Genomic DNA, 21,274 nt, shown 5'->3' on the forward strand with positions numbered 1-21,274 from the left:
TGAAGACCAAGTGGCGATCAATATTAATCAATAGACGCACTTGAGCCTGTGGAGGAGGCAGTGGGGCCAGATGACATAAGTTGTCAGCTTCAGCCAGACCTGCAATGTGGGGAACAGCTGCGTGGGCGCATCGCTGCTACTCCTTCAGCACCAAACAACACTCCTCCAGCTCTTCATGACCATGACTATTATTAAGGAGACATGCTAAAGTCAAAAGTCAAAATTCATTCACACAAGTTTTTTGGGTCAAGTTTCATTTCATGTAAATAGTTTCAATTGCTATTGCTAATAGTGTTAGTTGTTATTAACAATATAGCCTTTGATCTGTAACTTCTTCATAACATAATTAAACCTATTGGAAAGTTAAGAAAATGTAGATATGATATGTTAGAATTCACCTTGTAATTATTAGTCTTCATCAATCAATGCTCATCAATTTTTGGAAAACTATTTTATTATTATTGAAAACAAACACATTTTGTTGTCTTTTTTTCATTTTTTACATTTTCTCAACAATTTTTTCTAGTAAATTTAACAGCCCCTCCTCCCTGGCCTCGCCTCGTCTCACCTAGCCTCGTCTCGCCCGGCCCTCTTCTCTTCCCTCTCCAGCAGTTCCAATATGGTATCACACTGTTGCCTTTTTGGTGGCCCTGGTTCCTCTGACCCTTACACACTCCCTGGCTCTGGAGTCTGACTCTCTGGCTCAGATGGCATTGAATCAGGGGATACTGATTCAGAAACGGAAGCATTCTCTCCCCAGGCTGAGGCAATGAGGCATGGAGGCTGAATAGATGACCTGCCACCTATTACCTCATCCGTGAGAGAGAACCACTTCCATGTTCCAGCAGTGGGCTCCCCTGATTCAGTGCCACTCCCTGTCAGTGGCCTCCTGAGCTCCTGCACATTGCAAGTTATATAAAATATTAGTAACGCTTTAGATTACAGCCCATAAATAAAACGTAATTACTCCATAGTTACAGTGCAATCTTTTGTACTAACGGAGTACCAGAACTGTACATAGCAACACATATATGTAGGTACAGGGGAACAAGATGTTATGGAACAATTCAGGAATTTAAAAGGAACTTATACTGTAGTTATTTTTTAACTACCAGGTATCTATTCTATTATTACAGGATATGTATGACCTGCTGAGCAATAATCTGGAAGTTAAGGATGAATTTAGAGAGAAGTTGTACAGCTAAGACAGTCTTCAGAGGCCAACAGTATCCATGACAATACATTGTCCCTATCCCTGAAATGTCCAGATTTTTGCTCAATTTTATGTTCATACTGTACCCTGTAATAATAGAATTGGTACCCAGTAGATGAATAATAACTGCAGTATAAATTCTCCCTAAATTCCTCCCAAACATCCAGATTATTGCTCAGTAGGTTGTACATACCCTGTAATAGTAATAGAATAGGTAAATGACTACAGATCCTCACATCCTGCTCCCCTGTACTTACATACAGACGAGTGACAAAGGAAAACACCAACATAAAGTATCTTAGTAAGGTGTTAGGCCACAACATGCTGCCAGAACAGCTTCAATGCACCTTAACATTGATTCTTCAAGTCTCTGGAACTTTTCTGGAGGGATGAACATCATTCTTCCAAAAGATATTCCCTCATTTGGTGTTTTGATGATGGTGGTGGAGAGTGCTGTCTAACAAGTCAGTCCAAAGTCTCCCATAGGTGTTCATTTGGGTTGAGATCTGGTGACGGCGAAGACCATAGCATATGATTCACATCATTTTCATACTCATCAAACCATTCGGTGAACCCTCGTGCCCTATGGATGGGGGCATTGTCATCCTGGAAGAGACCACTCCCATCAGGATAGAAATGTTTCATCATAGGATAAAGGTGATGACTCAGAACAACTTTGTATAGATTTGCAGTGACCCTTCCCTCTAAGGGGACAAGTGGACCCAAACCGTGCCAGCAAAATGCCCCCCACAGCATAACAGAGCCACTGGATTCCCTCATTGTTGGGGTCAAGCATTCAGACCTGTGCTGGTTTTTCCTTTAATTCGTAACCCGTCTGTATATGTATTGGTATGTACTGTACTGGTACAAAAAATTACACCATAACTCCAGGGTAATTATGCTGTACATTGTGGGCTGTAATCTAAAGTGTTACCAAAATATTTGTAGTGTAGAATTCATGTGGTGTTCATTTCAAATGCTAAATACAGCAAAATAAATACTCAAAGAGAACAGTAAATGTGATCTTTCATTTATACTTTCACTATATACACTCACAGGCCACTTTATTAAGAACACCTGTGCAATTAAATACGATCCAATCAGCTCTACTATAAATTCTACATTTACAAAGCTTAAACATTTTCGGTTTTTGATGACATTGTCAGAAAGGTGATAATTCTACTTTATGTTTATTATTGAGGTTGTAGTGGGTGGTGGTGTACCGGAGTGCATTATATTGAAAAGTGTTCCTAATATTTTCCCCTACTCATGTATGTTAATGGTGTGGACAAAATATTAGGAACACCATTCAATATAATCCGGGGGCACCTATTGTTACATTTGGTCACCAAGCAGACAGTGTTGCTAATATAACATTATAGATAACTGTCAATAATTATTGTTCACTGGTAATACTTTGATTCTTCCTTACATGAATCACAATGTAACTAATTTAGCAGAGTTATTGAATTTTTATGTCTTGTACTGTTTTCAAAGTTTCAGAGTTGCCCCCAGTAAAAGCTTCAAAGGCCAAGAACTGCTGTCTTCAATCTTTACTGAAAGCGTATTCAGCTATGCAGCAGCATATGCTGTAGCTATACACCTACAAACATAGTGAGGGCAGGAGAAAGACCTATAGAAAAACAGCCTAGTTAAGGTTGTGCTGACACCAGACTCTAAAAATCAATCCTCTAATATGAAAACAGCAACATAGACCAAGGGTGATATTATTTCATTTTGTGTCAAAGGTCATTTTGATGTAAACAAAAAAAAAAAAAAGCTGAATGCTGCTCAGGCTTGTCAAACATTTACACTGTTGGAGGTCAACAGCTTGCAATTTAATGAATGAAACAGTTACATAGAAAACAAACTGAAAGTGATGGAGGTCAAACTGACCCTGGAGGGGGTCGGGCTGGAAAAAGCATGAACAGAAGACCTCATGGATGAGACGGAGGTCAGTACATGTGGTTTAATTGGCAAACATTTTGCTCAGCAAAGTGAAAGACCATTTGCCTTTGGTCTGTTTTCAGCAGGCTACATACAGATAATGACCTATGCAAAGACAGCTCTGTCTGAATGTGGATGTTACAAGCACACTTCTCTGTTTCCTGTGGTGGAATAAAAGATAAGTGTGTACTCTGGATAATTGATGAACAGTGTGATGTTACAGCCCAAACAGAAGACAGCTGTGTGTGTTGTACTAATGGCTAAGGCTTGGCAAAATACACAGCATAATCCAAAACAAGATTTAATTTTTAATCCCCATATGGATGTGCACATGCTAAGGAAGAAATCTACCAAAGTAGGCTAAAATATTGCTAAAAGCATTGTGTACGTTTTAGGGAGGCTGTTCAAATGAATTTGAACATTTTTTTTATTTTTTAGCTTTAGCTAAACCAAAAGAGCAAAGTGTAATAAATGGATAAAAAAGATAATAAATGGCCTATTTATCTGTTCTGTGGTAAATTGCAGATGTTAGCATGTCTGGCTAACTAGCTCACTATCAATAGCAGCCGAGTATTACTTCTAAGGCCATGAAGTATTTTTTTAAATAACTACACTTCAGATTACAGGTGTAGAACAATATAATTTATATATCCATCAGTACATATATAAAACCATATATATGTATCCACCGGTGACAGTGTTTTCAACCAATTGATGGAGCTAACCAATTGATGGAGCTAACGTTAGCTTTTTAGCCAGCACTAGGGGGGAGTGGGGGGGTTAATTCCAAACAAACAGTTAATTCCATTTGCCTTAAATGTCATGGTTGGAGAGTACACAGGTGGAGTCAAAATGAGGTGGTTGAATGAGAACCATTTTAATGTTATTCTTTCATAGGCCAGAATTTTGTACATTGTCTATTTTCAGAAAAAATGTTGTGTGCTTGTGCTTTATGAACAAGCTCAAGGTGACTTTAATGTAAAAGAATGTACAAGGATTAATATGCTGTGTTGTGGACACACTGACATTTTCCATACGCTGATAGGAGTATGTGTAAAGTTTAATGCCAGTTGGATCTTGCATTTCTGAGAATCAGACATGAGTTTCTTTTATTGATTGCCGCTGCTTTTGAAATTACTTCCTATGGGCAACATTTGCTCTGCTGACATTTAGTTTAACTTCAATTATTTATATAGATCTTTATCACAAGTATATCTAAAAGGACTGCTGAACATAACATGAACAAAAAGGGCAAACCTTATCAGAACTGAACCATAAGTCACAGAACAACATAAAATAGTTTGTTGGGATATTAGCCAAGGTTATACATAAGGGAAAAAAAAACATTGTGAGGACAAAAATTGGAGGACAAAATAGGTGAACAAGTTTTGAGTAGTGGGCAATTTATATGTACTTAAAAACTGTGAAATTCTATTCAAGATTTTACCCTAGAGGTGACAGAAACTTAAAAATTGTCCATATAAACATTAACACGTTAACGGTGAATTAACATTCGCATTCAACATTATTGATTGTTTTTTGTTCACAATGATCAAACAAGCTCAGGTTTTGTAATTGTATATGAATTGTACATAAATAAATAGATGAAAATGAAGAGACCAAATGGCATATGGTGAAGTAATTATCTTTAGTATTTCACAGAAATTGTCTTTTGAAAGAGAAAGATTTTTATTGCTGATATTAACAGAGTCCAGCCTCTAAGCTCCTGTCAGGTCATAGTCAGTCATAGTGCACCGCTCATGCAGTAAGCAGTCTAGACACAAAATCCTGATCCCCCATGGCGTAGAGATGGATGGCATTGGAAGAAGGAACATGCTGTTGTTTGACCAGAGTTCATGAGTTGAGATAATCAAGATAATCAGAAATTGTTAAGTCTGGGACATTTTTAGCAATTTGTTTTCCCACTATTCAGGGCTTTTGACTGCGGTGCAGAGTCAGACTGACAGCAAAGTTAATCCTATGGAGGATGTGGGGATGAGAGAGAAACAGCCTTAGGTTAGAAGCAAAACATTTCAACAGTTGTAAATAAACACAGAATCAACTATACTCACATTTTTCAACAATTGTGAATAGACACAGGAGAAATCATTCCCATTCCCCTTACATCTATTCTAAAGCTTAAAGAGCTATTAGATGGCTGAAGGTAACAGGAGGTGTTAACTTTAATAGCTATTATGGAAGATTGTGGGAAGAGCCTATTTATGTCAATTTTAAAGCAATTTCTTATGCAACACATAAAAGTCAGGCTTTTATATACATAGATGACTTATGAATGAGGAGACGTGCAGCTTAGAGGCTTTATTTTGTTGAGAAAAGAAGCCTTTTGAGACTGTTGGTATGTCCAGAGATTCAAAAGATATTGTAACTGACAGCTGCTTGTTAGAAAAAAAAAAACATTTTTATTTGTTATTGTACTGATTGTTATCTATACCACACTTGGCTCTTCAGCACTTAGCACCTTATTTGTGGTGTAATCTTTATGAAATGTGATGGTAAATGTTTGGAAGAAATTTATTTTCCATTATTTCCATAATGGTTCAAATACTACTAGAAATCTAAGCACCTGTGTCCAAAGATGGAGTTCTTTGTGTACAACAGCTTTTCCTATCTTTTGATTCATTCAAAGTCAACATACATATCAGTGAAGGTACAGATGAGTAGTGTGATGATGACCTCAATGGTGAACAAACAATTCTTTACTTCAGTCAAATGAAAACTGGTAACCATAACTCAGACCACTGATGCAAAAGATTTGTTTTCCTCCTCTAGGGTCATTGTCTTGCACTCTTGTATTTGTTGATACAGCTCTTTTTAGCTTGTCAAACAAATAGTAAACATTTCGCAATAGAGCATCGGGCCACAGCTGGCAGTAGACTTTACTGAAGTTAAAGGGGACTGGGGGAGAAAGGAGGAAAACCACCAGTTTCATTGTTCTACATCCGGACAGTTCTGTCAATGTCTGTGATCTTGCTCTGTGATTCCTGCTGAAAGAAGACCTATGCATGTGTGAGAAGACATAGAAATGATGACAGTTCTAGAAAATTACCAGAGAATAGTGTTAATGTCATGCGAAATGTCATCGTACCTGAGTATAATCACTACAAAGATCATTCATTCATTCATTCATTCATAGTGCTGACTACCATTAGGTCCTTGGGCAGAGTGGAATAGAAGCTGAATAAGGATTAAGGTGAATAAGGTGACTTCAAGGCCTGTAGTCCTCATCAAATAACTTCTGATCTGTGATGGAATAGAAGACAGATCTGATACCCTTTATAGCTGAAGGACTTCAGTGGCCTCAAAGCTGAAACCTACCACAGATCGCCAAGAATTATAAGATGACGATAAGATAGGGGACGCTATCTTAGAGGTCGATAGAAGTTTCAGTGATCAAATGAGTTGAAATGAATGAAGAGGAATTGTCAAATTTCTGGATTTAAACGTATTTTCAGTTTGTTTGCAGCATCTTGTTGCCAGCCTTACATAGAGGACTGGTTTGTAAATGTTTTTGTGCTGTTGTCAAAAAGATAAAACTATTGTTTTTATATTTAGTTAAGTTTGGTTTGATTTGATTAGAATTTGTCATTAACAACATAAACACATGTCCAAATAGTCACAAACAGAGACAGAAACGGAGAGAAAAACAGTCTGTGTCTGTTAAAAACATACATTCGGTGCACGGGGTAAATTCGCCTGGTAATTTCCTTGCGAATCACTAAAACTTTGAACTCACCGAGTTGCAATTTAATGAAAGAAAGCTTCAAAGAAGGATAACAGTTATGGAAAGGACTCCCTCTGGTGAATCCTCATCATTACCAGTTTATACATTAAGTGCAACCACACTAAAGGGGTATTTCAGCAATTTAGTATTGAACTTTTATAAATTTGGGAGACAAAATAAGAATGGTCAAAATCACAGCAGTAGAGTTATTCTGACGTTTAATCTCTAGTATGTATCAAACGCCATAAATGCTGGGTCCTACATTTCCTATAGCTACATATGCTATAGCATCTTTCAAATGAACTGTATTTCTATATTTTTATGTTATGTTTCTTATGTGTTAGAATAAAGGTTTTCTGTTACAAAGAATATTTTGTGGTAGTGAAATTCTGCCAAGATGATTTGAAAGTTTTGTAATATAATGCTGAATTTGTAAACTGACATCATAAAAACCAAACTGCATGTCTTTATATAGTAATGGAAGATTAATAGAAATGTTACAACAAATATATCTGGTGAAATCTTTCCAAGAAATAATTACTATATGAGTATATGGAGCTCTTATACTAATGTTTTGTTGGATAACATCGATGGAGAAGTTTGAAATGGATTTTTATCTAATCAAGTATTTTGAAGACAAGGTTCAAACTTTTTTCCACTGGATATTTAAGGCAAACCTTCACCAGTAATGGATAACATGTATTGAATGTTGATAATATCTCTGAGAGAGTAATCTGATCCAAATGGAATTTGACCTTTGCTTCATGAATATCATATTTCTCAAAATAATCAACTGAATAACATGTTTCAGTTTCATTTACAGTTCCAAGTGTCTGTGTCAAAAAGTTATCTAATTCAGTCCAAAAGATTCTCTTATCACAATTTCTCAAAACCATTACATTTCATTGAAGAGAGTTGACCAAAATTACTTTGATTATGGATAGACACTGCTTTTGAGTTTGTCTCTTAAGTCTGTCACTATCTGGTGGAGCTGTTGACATCAGCAGATGACATCAAAAGCCAAAAAGTTTGAAAACCACTGGTTTAATCTTTAAAAGTGTGTTGTATTTTTATCCATAGCATCAAATATTAATCAGAAAACTAACAATTAAGCTAAATGTAGTGGAGTAGAAAGTAACAATATTTACTTCTGAAATATAGTGAAGTGGAAGTATAAAGTAGCATCAAGTGGAAATAGTTAAGTAAAGAACAAGTACCTCAGAATTGCACTAAAGTAGAGTAAATGTACATGGCTATTTTCCACCACTGACGTTTACTATAAAAAAACAAAACAAAACAAACAATAAACTGAGTGATGTGTTTATTGTTCCACAGAAAGTAATCGTTGGGTGACAAATTGTGATCTTACAGAAGCAACCAAGCTGATAATGCCTGCATAATTGGAAACTACAAAGTTTAAGAGGGATTTTTACCAACTGAGAAGTATAATACTGTATACTGCAGTGTTATACCACTGTGGCTCCTTCACAAGTACAACAGTGACATCACGTGTCCAGTGCGCGCGCTGCAGTGAGCTGTCTCTCCGGAGGGGAACGAGGCCCTCTAGGACGCATTCCGTTACAATAGTCACACTGCTAATGGCTTAACTGCATGCTATTTTCTTTTTTGTTCATACTGCACGATAAAGCTTAATTGTTTTTACCGGCCGTGTTAATTGATGAAGAATAAATAAACAGTTTACGAAAAGCCATTGCTGCGAAAAGGTTTCAGCGAGGTAAAGAAAAATAAGTAGCCGACCGCAGCCCTTCACTTCCAGGTCACATGCTAGTCAAGCTGGATCACCTGACTATATCATCCAGCTTCTCCTTTTGATGCTCTTCGGGGTTTCCTCCTCCTGCTGCATCGACGGATAGCGTCTCTGAAACAGTAATATTTAGTTGTTTTGGCTGTACTGGCTTCAAATTTTAAATTTGAGCCGAGGATAGCTTGCTGATCTAGCAGGAAACCCCGCCGAATAGATGCTGTTAGAGTGGATGATGAACGGACACGCCATTCTTTACACGGGGGTCACTTTGGCCTTCTGGAGCACCATACTAATCGTTGGTAAGATTTTATTTTCCCTGGAAATAAAGCCAGAATGTGGCTATTTATGAATGAAATCGTCTATTTCCTAGGCGTGAGCAACAATGGCAGTGTGTTAACTCGCTCTTTTTGAGTGGCAAATTGCAATTTTTCTGCGTTTGACAGCTATATTTGGGATCAGGCTAAATCATGGGACTAGAGGGGTTGCGGCTGGGTCCATCTTGTTAGCTAACATTACAGTCGGTTGATTCATTTGTAAAAAGGAGACACTGTAGAAGGTTATAGTCTGAAGACATGAAAACACGGTTTTTCACGAGTATTATCGAAATTTAATGTGTTGGTGTACAAGTTAGCATGTCGCCAGCATTAACTTTATGGTAAGTTAATGGCAGCGTTAGCTCATAACATAAATTTCAGAGGTTCAGACGATGGACAGTAGCATTTACCCTTCATGTTATCCACATTAAGAATATTTATCTTGTGGGAGGTATGATATTGAGCTGGTTTGCAAATCTATTAATAGTGTATAGACGTTTAAAAATGTCTGTGCTAACATTAGCTAGCTAGCTGTTCTCACTCACAGCTGGCTGATTTGAAACGGTCCCAAACAGGAACAGTTCTCACATGAGAGTGAGTTTCCACACTGAAGCTAAAACTTCTTTCCATAACTGTAACACATTAATGTGACTCTGTTTTACACATAATACAGAGAACAGGGTTTTTAAATGCAATAATGCACTGTACATGTCTGGACTTCGAGGGCTCTCTCTTCCTCACACACTGTGTTGTCAGTTGTCAACATATAACTTAAAAGACTGACAGTTTTTCCACATTCATACATGAATTAATATAATTTTTGTTTCCATAGGTATCTGCTATACCATATTTGACCTTGGATTTCGCTTTGATGTGGCATGGTAAGTACATAGTCTTGGCATAAAGATACTGTGCAGGTTAAAAAGGCATGTTTAGGGTATCTTTGGCAAATTATTGCTTAATTCTGAGCTCAAACACTGGTTCAAGCAGGACTACTTTCTTGCCTGTGCCCAGACCTTTGAATCTGCCCGCTCCACCAAGTTGAGTTGATGGAAATGGAGTGTAATGAGTTGACACTTCTGTCTGATATCAGGCAATCGCCTGTTGCTTTACACCTTGGTTCTCTGTGATATTTTGCTTGATTTAACAGTCACTCCACCTTTTCAGTTGAACGACTCCTCTGTGTTGAAGTAGATGTTGAGATTTGGGGCTGTTTTAGTAACAGTACCAAACACTATAACAGTAACAAGGATACACTGATTACTCCCAGATTGCACAATTATAAGAATGCTGCCCTACAACAGCAAATGTCAATGTCAGTCAGTGCTGTTATGAAGTATTGCCTTGTTATTGCCTTATTATTGATATTGTGACTGTGACTTATTCAGGGGCTGGTCTTTTATTTGATGTGGTGGCACTAATCTGTTTTCACATGACATGTCTAGAGTCAAGTGTTTTTATTATACTGGAAGTAATGAAGATGATGAAAGTGTAATTTTTCCTGCAGACTTATCTCACCCTCCTTCATTTATAATTTATAATAACTGCTCTATGTGTAGGACTCCTCTTGAGTTGATGTAGTAGATCATTTGTGATGTTGAGCTTAATTTCCTCTACAGGAAGTGTGTCAACGATTCGCTCATTAGGTTAATGTCAGACATTGTTTTGGTTCTTATTGTTAATGCATCAGCTGTGGTAACATGTTGGTTGAAGAAATTATTTAGATGTCAAGATAAACTTAGTAAGGCGGCTGCACTGTTCTTGACATTGAACATGTTTCACAACAAATTTAAAACATGCTTACATTATTTCACTTTGTTATTCCTAAGAGTAATATTATCTAGTAATAGTATCTTTAACTCTGTTTTATACTGAATAACTGGAGATCAGAAATATTTAATGGAGAAAAATTAATCAGTTGAACTTACATCAAACACAATATTATGTAATGTTTGTGTGAAATTGGTTTGAAGTTTGAGAAAATTATACAGTAATTTGCCTCTTAAACATATTTTTTTGTAACAGTGTGGTATAAAAATGGGAAGAGTTTCCTCTTAAAGTGTAGTCTTGATCATCTGTACCTCTTTGTTCACAGGTTCCTCACAGAGACTTCTCCTTTCATGTGGGCCAATCTGGGCATTGGCTTGGCCATCTCTCTGTCCGTGGTTGGAGCAGCTTGGTTAGTACCTAATCATAGAAAGAAATGTGACTCAAAGTTCATACTGCAGACTGCCATCTCATATTTTGAACGTGTTAAGTCAAAGACGGTGGTACTGGAAGGCATGAAATGGTCCAGTCTTTCATATGATCATTTCCTCTTTCTTGAAACACTCAGAAAAGAACATGATGTGTAATTGTGGAACTGGAAAATCTTAGAATAAGTAATAAGGAGCACACTCAAGTGTCCCGTGGGATCGAGTTGTGTTCCTCTTTTTTAGCATTGAAAGTAACTGGAGAATCAAAAGCTGCAAAACCAAACAAGATTTTAATGAGGCTGCATTCAGAGAAACTATAATCATGCATGTAAAAAGGCAGTCCACTCATTAATTTCAATGAGGCCAGTTTGGTGACACAGAGGACAAAAAAAGAGTTGTTGGGCAAAAATGTTGAACCTGGCTCTACTTTAGACCACAGCACAACATCAAGCTGGTAGATTACTTAGATTACATCACATTTCTGCTGTTTACCTCCTGATCCTCGTGACAAAAGATAAAATAATTGCTGCCTTGATAATTCTCTAGAATTATAAAATCCTGTCTAAAAGTATTATAAACCTAATCGTGGATCTGTTGCTCCAACTAGCCTTCTTGTATTTCGTGTGGCACCCTTACCTGAAGCAACACGTCCCCACCAGTGTAGCCCTTGGGTTGTTATAATGCAGGGTTGTTTTCAGTCTGAACACTTGCCTAAAGGGGTCCAGACACACCAGGCTAACCTCAACTAGCCATAGTCTCACTCCGCATCCCGTCTTCTAAAAGTTGTAATTTTAATCACAGTTAATGGTCTACAGACTCCCACATGCATGTACAGTAGATGCTTGTGCTCCAAATAACAGTCCAGACAAAACAAACTAGTGAATCTGACTAAGCAGTCTCATAATATTAGTGTAGAAATTGAGGATATTTTGGATTTAAAAAAAAAAAAAAAAAAAGTTGCTTCCAGCACCAAAAAGTTATGCTTTGCATTGGTGTTAGTCCTGTGGTCTTTTGCTTGTGATAGAAGAAAATAGATGTAAAATAAGAAAAAAAACTTTACTAAAAAAATGATATCACTGATTCGGAAAGACTAATAGCTAGTCGGAGAGCCGCTCTGTAATTGACTTCCTCTGACACTGATGAATTATGATTATTTAATTTAATTATTATTTTTGTTATCTACTCACAAGTATCCTGAAAATCCCTTTCTGGTTTTATGTTACTGTTTAAGCTGTTGTGCTTTTTGTGCCTTTTAGAGCTTTATATGATCAATTCTCATACTTGGTGTTTAGGGGCTTTTACATTATGTTTATTTTTCAACTTTGTCAACTAATCATATGACGTTTCATTCACCGTGTTTTTCAGAGCAGTAGTGGAAGAATAAAATATCAATTCTTTGGTTGTGCTTCCATATCAAATCATGAGGTACTTTTGTATGTATGATGTGCTGATTGGTGTTTTTGTTTTCCAGGGGCATCTACATCACTGGCTCCAGCATCATTGGTGGTGGTGTCAAGGCTCCTCGAATTAAAACCAAGAATTTGGTCAGGTAGGCTCACTGAAGAACAAAATGTTCAGAACCGTGTCATCTAATTCTCCTCTATTCTTTAACCAACTGTATAAGTTTAACACACTTAATGATGCTGCTAAACCAAGAAATCCTGTTTTTATATTGGTTTATATTGGTTATTAACCTTTTTACATTCCTAATAGAGAAGTGTTGTTCAGTTCTACCAATCATCTTTGAAAACCTAATGATTTTCTCTTTTTTTCTGTCTTTCTCTAGCATCATCTTCTGTGAAGCTGTAGCGATCTACGGCATCATCATGGCTATTGTCATCAGCAACATGGCTGAGGTAAGCGCTAATTATTTTTCACTGTTTTATTAATGATCAAGAAAACGGAGCTGTTATCCTTCTTGTCTTCAGGGGGAATTTCAGATGGAGGAATTGAAGCTCTGTTCATACTGAAAGACGTGTGATATGATGTATAGATATCAGAACAAACATGGTGGGTTGGTTCTAAAAATAATCTCTGTCATCTTATAGAACTTCAGCGGAGATACCCCTGAGACCATCGGAGCAAGGAACTACCAAGCTGGTAAATAAACGGACATGAAGCAACTGAATGCAGGACATCAAAAAAACACTGACAATTTTATCATAAAATGGCACCTGGACTTCACTGAGCATCAGACAAATTACAGGATTCAAGTTAAATTTTTCTCACTTTTCTGGCTGAAAAGGTTATAATGTGAAAGTCTTTTACCAAGTTGAATGTTGGGTTGATGGTGTCTTGTATGCACGTTTGATTGATTAGTTGTGGTTGCAAACAGTAATGAAAACCTTAAGAAACTTGCAGCATTCAGTCTAAATGATTTTAGTGATTATTTTAAGTATTAAATATGGATTGCTCAATACATTTACAACACTGTAAATGTATGTATTGTTTACAAAGTAATTCAAAATTTAACTCCTAAAATATATTTGAGATGAACGAGATTAGTAGTTTCAAATGAGGTTAAGAATGTTTCAAAATTAACATAAATTCTGAATAATGTCAACTAATTTAAAAATCTTACAGGGAACTATATTTTTTGTGGCCAGTTCCACTGTGGATTATTCATCAATATCTTTGATTTCTGTCCTACTAGGTTACTCCATGTTTGGAGCCGGTTTGACTGTGGGCTTTTCCAACCTCTTCTGCGGCATCTGCGTCGGCATCGTGGGCAGCGGAGCAGCGTTGGCAGACGCCCAGAACGCCAGCCTCTTTGTGAAGATCCTCATCGTGGAAATATTTGGCAGTGCTATCGGCCTGTTTGGTGTCATCGTAGCCATTTTGCAGGTGAATGAGATGAACTGTTTTTTCTTTTTTTTTAAATGTCATAACAATCTTTTTAACTGAGAGGATGAAACTATCCGTGGCTATTTGTTGTTAACAGTTGTCATAGACTGCTTATAAATGACAGTACAAACATAGCAGTTATTTCCACAAACATCTAGATATATGTAGACTTGATGATTTTAGCTGTGTCTACATTTAAAATTTATTTTGCAATAACGGATTTCTTTTTTCCCCTCCTCAGACATCAAAAGTAAAGATGGGAGACTAGAAGATGCGTTCACAAGCTGAGAAGACACTGCTGGAAAATAAGATGGATTATTGTGTAAATACATCGTAAATTATTTAAATGTCTCTATTTGCCTGGTATTGTTTTTAACCATCATTCACGGAAGAGTGGTTCATGATATAACTCTGTTTTTCATGCACATTCTTACTTTTTAGTTTTGTTTATACAAACCAGTGAACACTCAGTCGCTCTCAAAATTTAAAGACAGGTTGGAACATTTTCAAAACATTTTTTCTGACCTCTCTCGGTGAACGATAGTTAAAAATTACACTAGAGTATTTGAAAATATTTGTGTGTGTGTGCGCGTGTGTGTGTGTATGCTGGACACGTGATCTGTTTTGGTTTTTTTTTCTTTCTTTTTCTTCCTGTGAAGCATGAGCGTGTTTATCATTGTGTTTATTACTGTAGCCTGGTCTGTCAAAGGTTTTGTTTTGTTTTTTTAACTGTTTTTTTTTTTTCTTTGCTAATAAGCAAATAGCCCTTAATCCACACTGTGGCCCAAATACAGTATTTGTCAGACCTCCTACTGTAGAAGTGATGGAGAATCTATTAAGTTTTGAATTAGAGTTACCAGTCTGGAAACATTAGGAATGTCACAGGACAGATGGACAGACTATTCGGGAGACTAAAAGATCACAGCAGCATATCTGCTCTAAATATGTCATAAGTTCCCCAAAACATTATGACACTATGATGTGATCCTCTTGGTCATAGCTGCCAGAGTCTCCTCTAATTTTGGAGTTCAGTTTTAACAAGGTTGTTATCCCTTTTCGGTAGTTTTTACAAGAATGATTTGAACAAAAACTTTATTGTTCAGTGTTTTCTTGTAGGGAGACGAAATTGTAGAAAATAACTATTATTTTAACACTTAAAAGATCATTTCCCAAAGTGTTGTGCATTAAGATCTGTCAGCTTCAAGGACATGACCTAAGCATGGAGCTGGCTTTTAGGAAACCTTAGGTCACTCTGTTATAAGCCATTAATAGTCATTTTAGAGGGCGTCACAATTACTGGTATTACCGAATACTCAAGATTAACTTTTCAAATTTGCTGTAGCATCTCCATCACTGAACCACAGGTCTTTAGAGAAAAGAACTTCGTATAGACACAGTTGTTTCATGCAATCTCAGGTGGTCTGGCACCCAAAACTCTTTCCTTGTTTACAAAAAAAAAAAAACTCATCCTACAAATCTTATCACATTAGTTTCTGTCTTCTTTTGAATGTACATCACCGCAGACATTTGAGTATTGCTCTAAATGTTATCCGTTCAAATCTATGCCCCCAAATTATTTTGTAACATTCCTTAAAGAGGCTAAATGTGTGTAAAACGAATACGTCCTGTACGTCGGTGGTGTGAATCTGAATGGTGGACAAAATTAGACTCCTGCTACATCTTTATTTGTACTTTTTTTTTTTTCCAGCTGATGTGTTTACAGTGTTTCATCCTGTTAATGCTGACTTGTAAATCTTAGTTTTTTTGAAGCATGTGGACCTTTGGGATGGCAGCTGACGGTAGTAAAAAAAAAAAAAAGCTGATGTAGGCAGTGAGAGCAAAACGCTGCAATACTGAGTCTAATTTGTAGTCTAATGTTTGATGGTGACACATATGGAAACGCATTTGCTCTTTATTCTTCATTCCATAAGTTGGACATTTTACAATGACAGACCACGGCTGATTGTGAATCGTCTCAAATCTTTCCTTGTAATTTTTCCTTGACCCCGACTTGTGAAGTTCTGAAAGAGAGTATAAACGTTGAAACTAATGTGGGGGAAACTGGATCGTCTTAAATGTACTCCAAGATGCCTTTGGTAAATCAGGCTCTGTACCAAACCCCAGGCTTTCAGTGAGTGTAGTTGGTACTGTGTGTGCATTATGTTGATGTGATGGTGATCAGAAAACAACTCATTGTTTTTGACATTGTGTATAATAATAACAAAAACAAATCTTCCTTCTGGCTTCATAAATGTCCTTGGAAAAAATAAAATCGTCCAATCAAGATATTCCGTCTCGTTTCTTCTCTTATCTCTTTTTTTTCAAAGTCCTGTCGTTATCGAGTGTCTAGCCATCATAAATAATGCTTTGTAATACTCTTGGAAATGTCAGTGCACTACTTGAATCTTGCTCCAGCTTAGTTAACATGCAGTATTTAGCTGTTTCCACTAGATGGAGCAAAGAACCACAACATCTGATAAACTGTTGCTACACTCTGACAACCCAGCTGTAATCACATCTGGTGTTACTGATAAACAACATATAAATTTGGTCTTTAAGTAATTATATAAATGATTTATGAATTTATGAAATTATGTTTAAATTTTACACTGCTACACATTTTTAGTTCCTTGCTACAACTGTTCCTTAAGTTCAAATACTCAAATATAACGGGGTTTTTTTTAACATTAGTCTTGACCTTTGTTTAAAATACATTTCCCTCAAAACATATTGACTTTCTCTCATTTTAAACAACTTTATACTTTGAAGTATTTGGTTTTGACCTTATACAGGACTTGTACTGTTCTAAACCAAGTCTCTGAAATTAAATTTGATGAACAGTGCATCTGTTGGCTCTTGATAAGTAGTTTTGTTTACAATTCTACAATATAACCCTCCCTTTTTAAAGTCCCTCTCTACTCAAAAATGTGTTTTGCTTATTGTTACTTCACTTGGATATTTGAACATCTCTGTGCAGGACTTTTCAGTGAAGCAGGAGACAAATTGTGTACAGCAGTTAAACTTTTTAAATGAAAAATATTTGCACGTTCATAGATTCTGGATTAGTGATGTAGACAGAGGCAGGTGTCACTTAAAAAAAGCATTATTCAAAGCAGAGAATTTGTATTTTTATAGGTCTTAAATATGACTGGAGGGGACCTTTACATATATAAAAATTGAATTTGGATTTGTGTATCTGTATTTCCCACATAGTACATAATGTATGGAAGTATAAGTGAACAATATAAAGTGTATAATGAAGCTTGATTAAATAAATCCTTAATTTTATACAGTATCACAAAATACCTCTGTTAAAAATGTGAAACTGAATGTAATCTATCCGAATATATCTATCTATCTTTTTGACATATCCACTTATAAAGATAAAATGATGCCATGAATGATAATCATTTCACATTAACATCATTATCCAATGACTAATGGCTCATTTCCCATTAAAAGAGACCATAATAAACACAAACAGACTACACATGTTGAGTAAAAGAGTGGCAACACTACAAACAGGTTTCAAAGGTTTAAAAATAAAAATAAAATCACAAAATCTAGGTAAAATTAAATCAAAATTTATGCATATTTATATACATTATTTTACTTATTTTGTTTTACTGTTCAGTGAGACAGTTTTATGTCTGTTTTAAAAATATAAAAGGGTACTAGCTGAGAAAAGTGGGTTATCACATTAGTTGCTCCCCTGAGACGAGCCGATAAAAAAAAAAAAAAGTGAAAAAAAAAAAAGGAATTTCTGGACCATCCGGGCTTCCGTAGACAGCAGGAGCGAGGGGACCTGCTCGCTGCCACAGCCTGAGAGCATCCTTTTCTTTGCTTTCTTATCATCCCCACCAAAACACTAGCAGGATGACGGAAAATCATGAGGATAGCATCTCTCTGCTGCCCGGTTTGCGGTAGAAAATCGTTCCGTTTTCCATCTGGCGAGCGTTACTCTGCACAGAAGAGCAGACATTAACAGCCTGTCTGTGGAAACGAGAAGAATATAGTTATCCTGAGCGGAGCGAGCTGGGCTGAGCCTCTAGCTTTTTTTTTTTTTTAGTGTTTTTTTTCAATTTTTTTATTTGTTTTACACATTTACAACATTTTCATTGACAGTTTTTAATTTTTACATTTCTCTTCGACTCCTGCGAATAATCAAAAAACCCCAGTGGTGCTCCAGCAAAGAAGATGCACAGATACAAGTGTTGGCTTGACAACATTGAGGTAGGTGCTCTGTCTAACTGTCTGGGATGCATTGTTTCATTCAGCATCGCATCCACGCTTTCCCCCCTTTGTGTCTATCTAGCCTCTATACATTTATCCTGCACGCTTCTGTATTTTTATTGAGCTTTTGAATATTATGGCAATATGCTCGCATGTACTGCTCACCCCCCTCCCTCCCTCCTCTACCCCTCTTTTGTTATCATGCACATTTCCACGAGCCAGAAGCAGCATCTTTACACCCGCCATGCTAGGTTTCACTCAGCCTCCCTGCACTGTTCCTCTACAGTACAACAAGCATCACAGCCTACATACAAGCTGCTGAGAGGACTGGTCAACCATGCATTTTTAGAGGTTTTATTTTTTTATTTTTAAAAAAAAAGAAGCTCTTAACATCCACTTTCTCTTAACAATCATCCAAAAAATGTTGGCACTATTTTCTCCCTTTTTTTTTTTTAAAGAAAGGATGCAAAGTCTGTGGACTGTAATATCTCATCATGTCTGATGGTCTGGTAACAGAAGAGCAAAGGGGACTGGTGTACACTGCCAGCCTTACAGTGGGGGAATGCGAGAGAGGAAGAGGAGGAGGAGGAGGAGGAGGAGTAGGAGGAGGGGGCTTCTTCATCATGAAGCTTAACCTAACCAGGCAGTTACACAGAAGCTCTGTACCTAGATTATAATCTGGTCTGACATCTCTCTCATTTATGACACAGTATCTCTTTAGGGCTACTGCTACAGAGGCCATAGTAGTAGTAGCAAGTGGACTGGAACTAGCTCGCTTTATGGAGGAACTTTACTCGTCCAGTGCAGAGAGTGTGAGCTTCAGTGAAGTGGGTCTTTTAAAAATTTCCTCTTGATGCTGTAATGTACAAAATGTTATTCTTGTTTCATGTTGAGGTCGTATTTTTATTTTACGGAGATATTTAGTGAGTTTTAAATTGTTATTCAGTGTGTCCATGATACTCTAATTATGGTTGAAGGATGGCTCAAGGGCTGCAACTAACAGTTATTTTCATTATCAATTAATCTGTCCATTACTTAATAAATTTCAATTTTCACAAAATGGTGAAAAATATCCCAAGATTCAACCTAAAAATAACAACCCGCAACCCAAAGATATTCAGTTTATTATGATAGATAGAAAATATTCACATTTAAGTAGCTGGAACTGGAGAATTTTAGCCTTTTTTTCTTTGAAAATGACTCAAAACAATCGATTATCAGAATAGTTGGTGATTAATTATCTGTTGATCGACTAATTGTTGCAGCTCTAGCTGAAAGTTTAAACCTGATACGTACTGTACAGGAGTAGGAACTAACGATTATTTTCATTATTGGGCAATCTGCTGATTATTTTCATGATTAATCTATTAATCATATGATCTTTAAAATGTCAGAAAATAGTAAGAAATGTCAATCACAATGTCTTGAAGCCCAAAGTGATGTTATCAAGCTGCTTGTTTTGTGTGACACTTCAAAATACTGTGTACTTCATTTTTGTGAATGAAGCCTGAAAGAAAGTTTCCCTCTATGACAAAACAACCTCAACTTAAAGGTGCAGTTACTCGCCTGTTTTTGGAGCTTTCGACTGTATCTCATGGTCCTCATCAGTCAATCGACTCTGTTTTGAGAACGAAGTCTCAAGCTCGACTTTCTCACTGTCTGGATAAACCAGTTCAGTGTCTCGAGACCAGTCGAGTTCACTCATGTGCGGCGATGTAGTGTAGCAGAAGCGTCTTGTGACCATCTGCTGTGAAAACCTGTCTTATCTGTGATTTGACTGGAGGCCTATCAGATAGCAGAGAGGTGGTTATGGCATCAGGCTGTTTAATTACAGGTGGCGGGGTGATCTGTGCGGATAATCAGGCCGTACTGGAACCAGAAGGTCACACGGCTTCAGTCGTGGGAAAAGCTGATGTCTGGATATGAAAGCTGATAGATCTTTATGATTTAAATACATGTGTGTCTGTTTCTTGGGTGGTTTAAAACTGTAATCTGCTCTACTGTGGTGTTCCAAGAGCCTTATATATACAGTACATGACTTATATAAACCTTCTGGCTGAGAGGTTTTAGATTTAACTCTGGTAGAGATGAAACAATTAGTTGATTAATTGGTTAGTGGAGCGACAGAGAATTTATCAGCAACTGTAAAGTAATTCTTTAAAAGCAAAAATACCAAACTTTCCCTGGTTTCCAGCCTCTCACTGGGGATTTGCAGCTTTTCTTTCTCTTATACATCTTTGAAAATGGAATATCTTTATGTTTGGGGACTGCTGAAATTGTGATTGGCATTTTTCATCATCTTCTGACATTTTATAGAGCAAACGAATAATCAATTAAACATGAAAACGATGGTTATTTGCAGCCCACCTTGCAAAAATGTTGTTTTTCTCAGCCAAAACCAGCTTCCTGTAAGCTGTAGCTCGGTTGACGGGAGTATGTTTGCTCACTGTTGCAGCTGTAGGTTTGGATCACCGTTGTGTAAATACAATAATCAGATCCTCCACAGTCATTTTTCCCACCCTGCACAGACGAAGGTGCTGCGGTTAGCAGGAAAAGGCAATAAGCAGGTTTCTCTGTACTCTGCTGTAGATTAACTTGCTTCCATCTCTCATGAGGCTCAGTGAAGTAAAGCAGTGTGTTTGACGTTGGTTTCCTCAGGTTCACTCATTCTGCTCACCTTGCCGGGCCTGACAGTCAGAGCAGCAGCGGCTGCTGCAGATTCTTCTGATCACTCTTTCATGTTGGGATTTGTTGTCATGGGAACTAACCAGGCCGGCCCTGAGTAACTGAGGAAGGGGGTATGAGTCCAGACACCTGTCTATATGTATGTGTGTGTGTGTACAGTATATATGTGTGTGTGTGTGTGTGCAGTATATATATTTTTCTTTAGGTGTCATTTGAACTTAACCAACGGTCCACTTACTAGCCTTTTTCCCTGGGACTTTCAGCCACATCTCATTGTCTTCTTCCTTGGATCAAGTTTGCTGTTGTCTTGGTCTATTCTATTCTACCCCCAAAAAT

The 21,274-nt window shown here is 37.1% G+C and overlaps 2 protein-coding genes across 2 annotated transcripts in view; both read left to right on the forward strand.

Annotated features, from left to right (window-relative positions):
- The first annotated feature begins 8,492 nt into the window (after positions 1–8,492).
- Positions 8,493–16,306, forward strand: atp6v0b (ATPase H+ transporting V0 subunit b). The gene is made up of 8 exons (XM_067606213.1): positions 8,493–8,966; positions 9,814–9,862; positions 11,077–11,160; positions 12,648–12,725; positions 12,963–13,032; positions 13,225–13,276; positions 13,830–14,020; positions 14,262–16,306. The coding sequence occupies exons 1-8, from the start codon at positions 8,882–8,884 to the stop codon at positions 14,286–14,288; spliced, it is 636 nt and encodes a 211-aa protein (XP_067462314.1). The 5' UTR covers positions 8,493–8,881; the 3' UTR covers positions 14,289–16,306.
- A 1,529-nt stretch (positions 16,307–17,835) lies between these two features.
- The window catches only part of b4galt2 (UDP-Gal:betaGlcNAc beta 1,4- galactosyltransferase, polypeptide 2), a 191,995-nt gene continuing 188,556 nt past the window's right edge, over positions 17,836–21,274 (forward strand). The window contains exon 1 of the mRNA XM_067606214.1: positions 17,836–18,253. The gene's annotated coding sequence lies outside the window, so the exon portion shown is untranslated. The remainder of the gene's footprint in view (positions 18,254–21,274) is intronic.

The sequence above is a fragment of the Thunnus thynnus genome, chromosome 12, assembly GCF_963924715.1.
Source record: "Thunnus thynnus chromosome 12, fThuThy2.1, whole genome shotgun sequence".
NCBI classification, from domain to species: domain Eukaryota; kingdom Metazoa; phylum Chordata; class Actinopteri; order Scombriformes; family Scombridae; genus Thunnus; species Thunnus thynnus.

What these genes read in the sequence shown, in the direction of transcription:
- atp6v0b (XM_067606213.1), top strand. Translation starts at nt 8,882, where the DNA reads ATGCTGTTAGAGTGGATGATGAACGGACACGCCATTCTTTACACGGGG. An exon ending in GAGCACCATACTAATCGTTG is followed by an intron (nt 8,967 to 9,813) that starts GTAAGATTTTAT and finishes TTGTTTCCATAG; the next exon opens with GTATCTGCTATACCATATTT. An exon ending in TCCGTGGTTGGAGCAGCTTG is followed by an intron (nt 11,161 to 12,647) that starts GTTAGTACCTAA and finishes TTTGTTTTCCAG; the next exon opens with GGGCATCTACATCACTGGCT.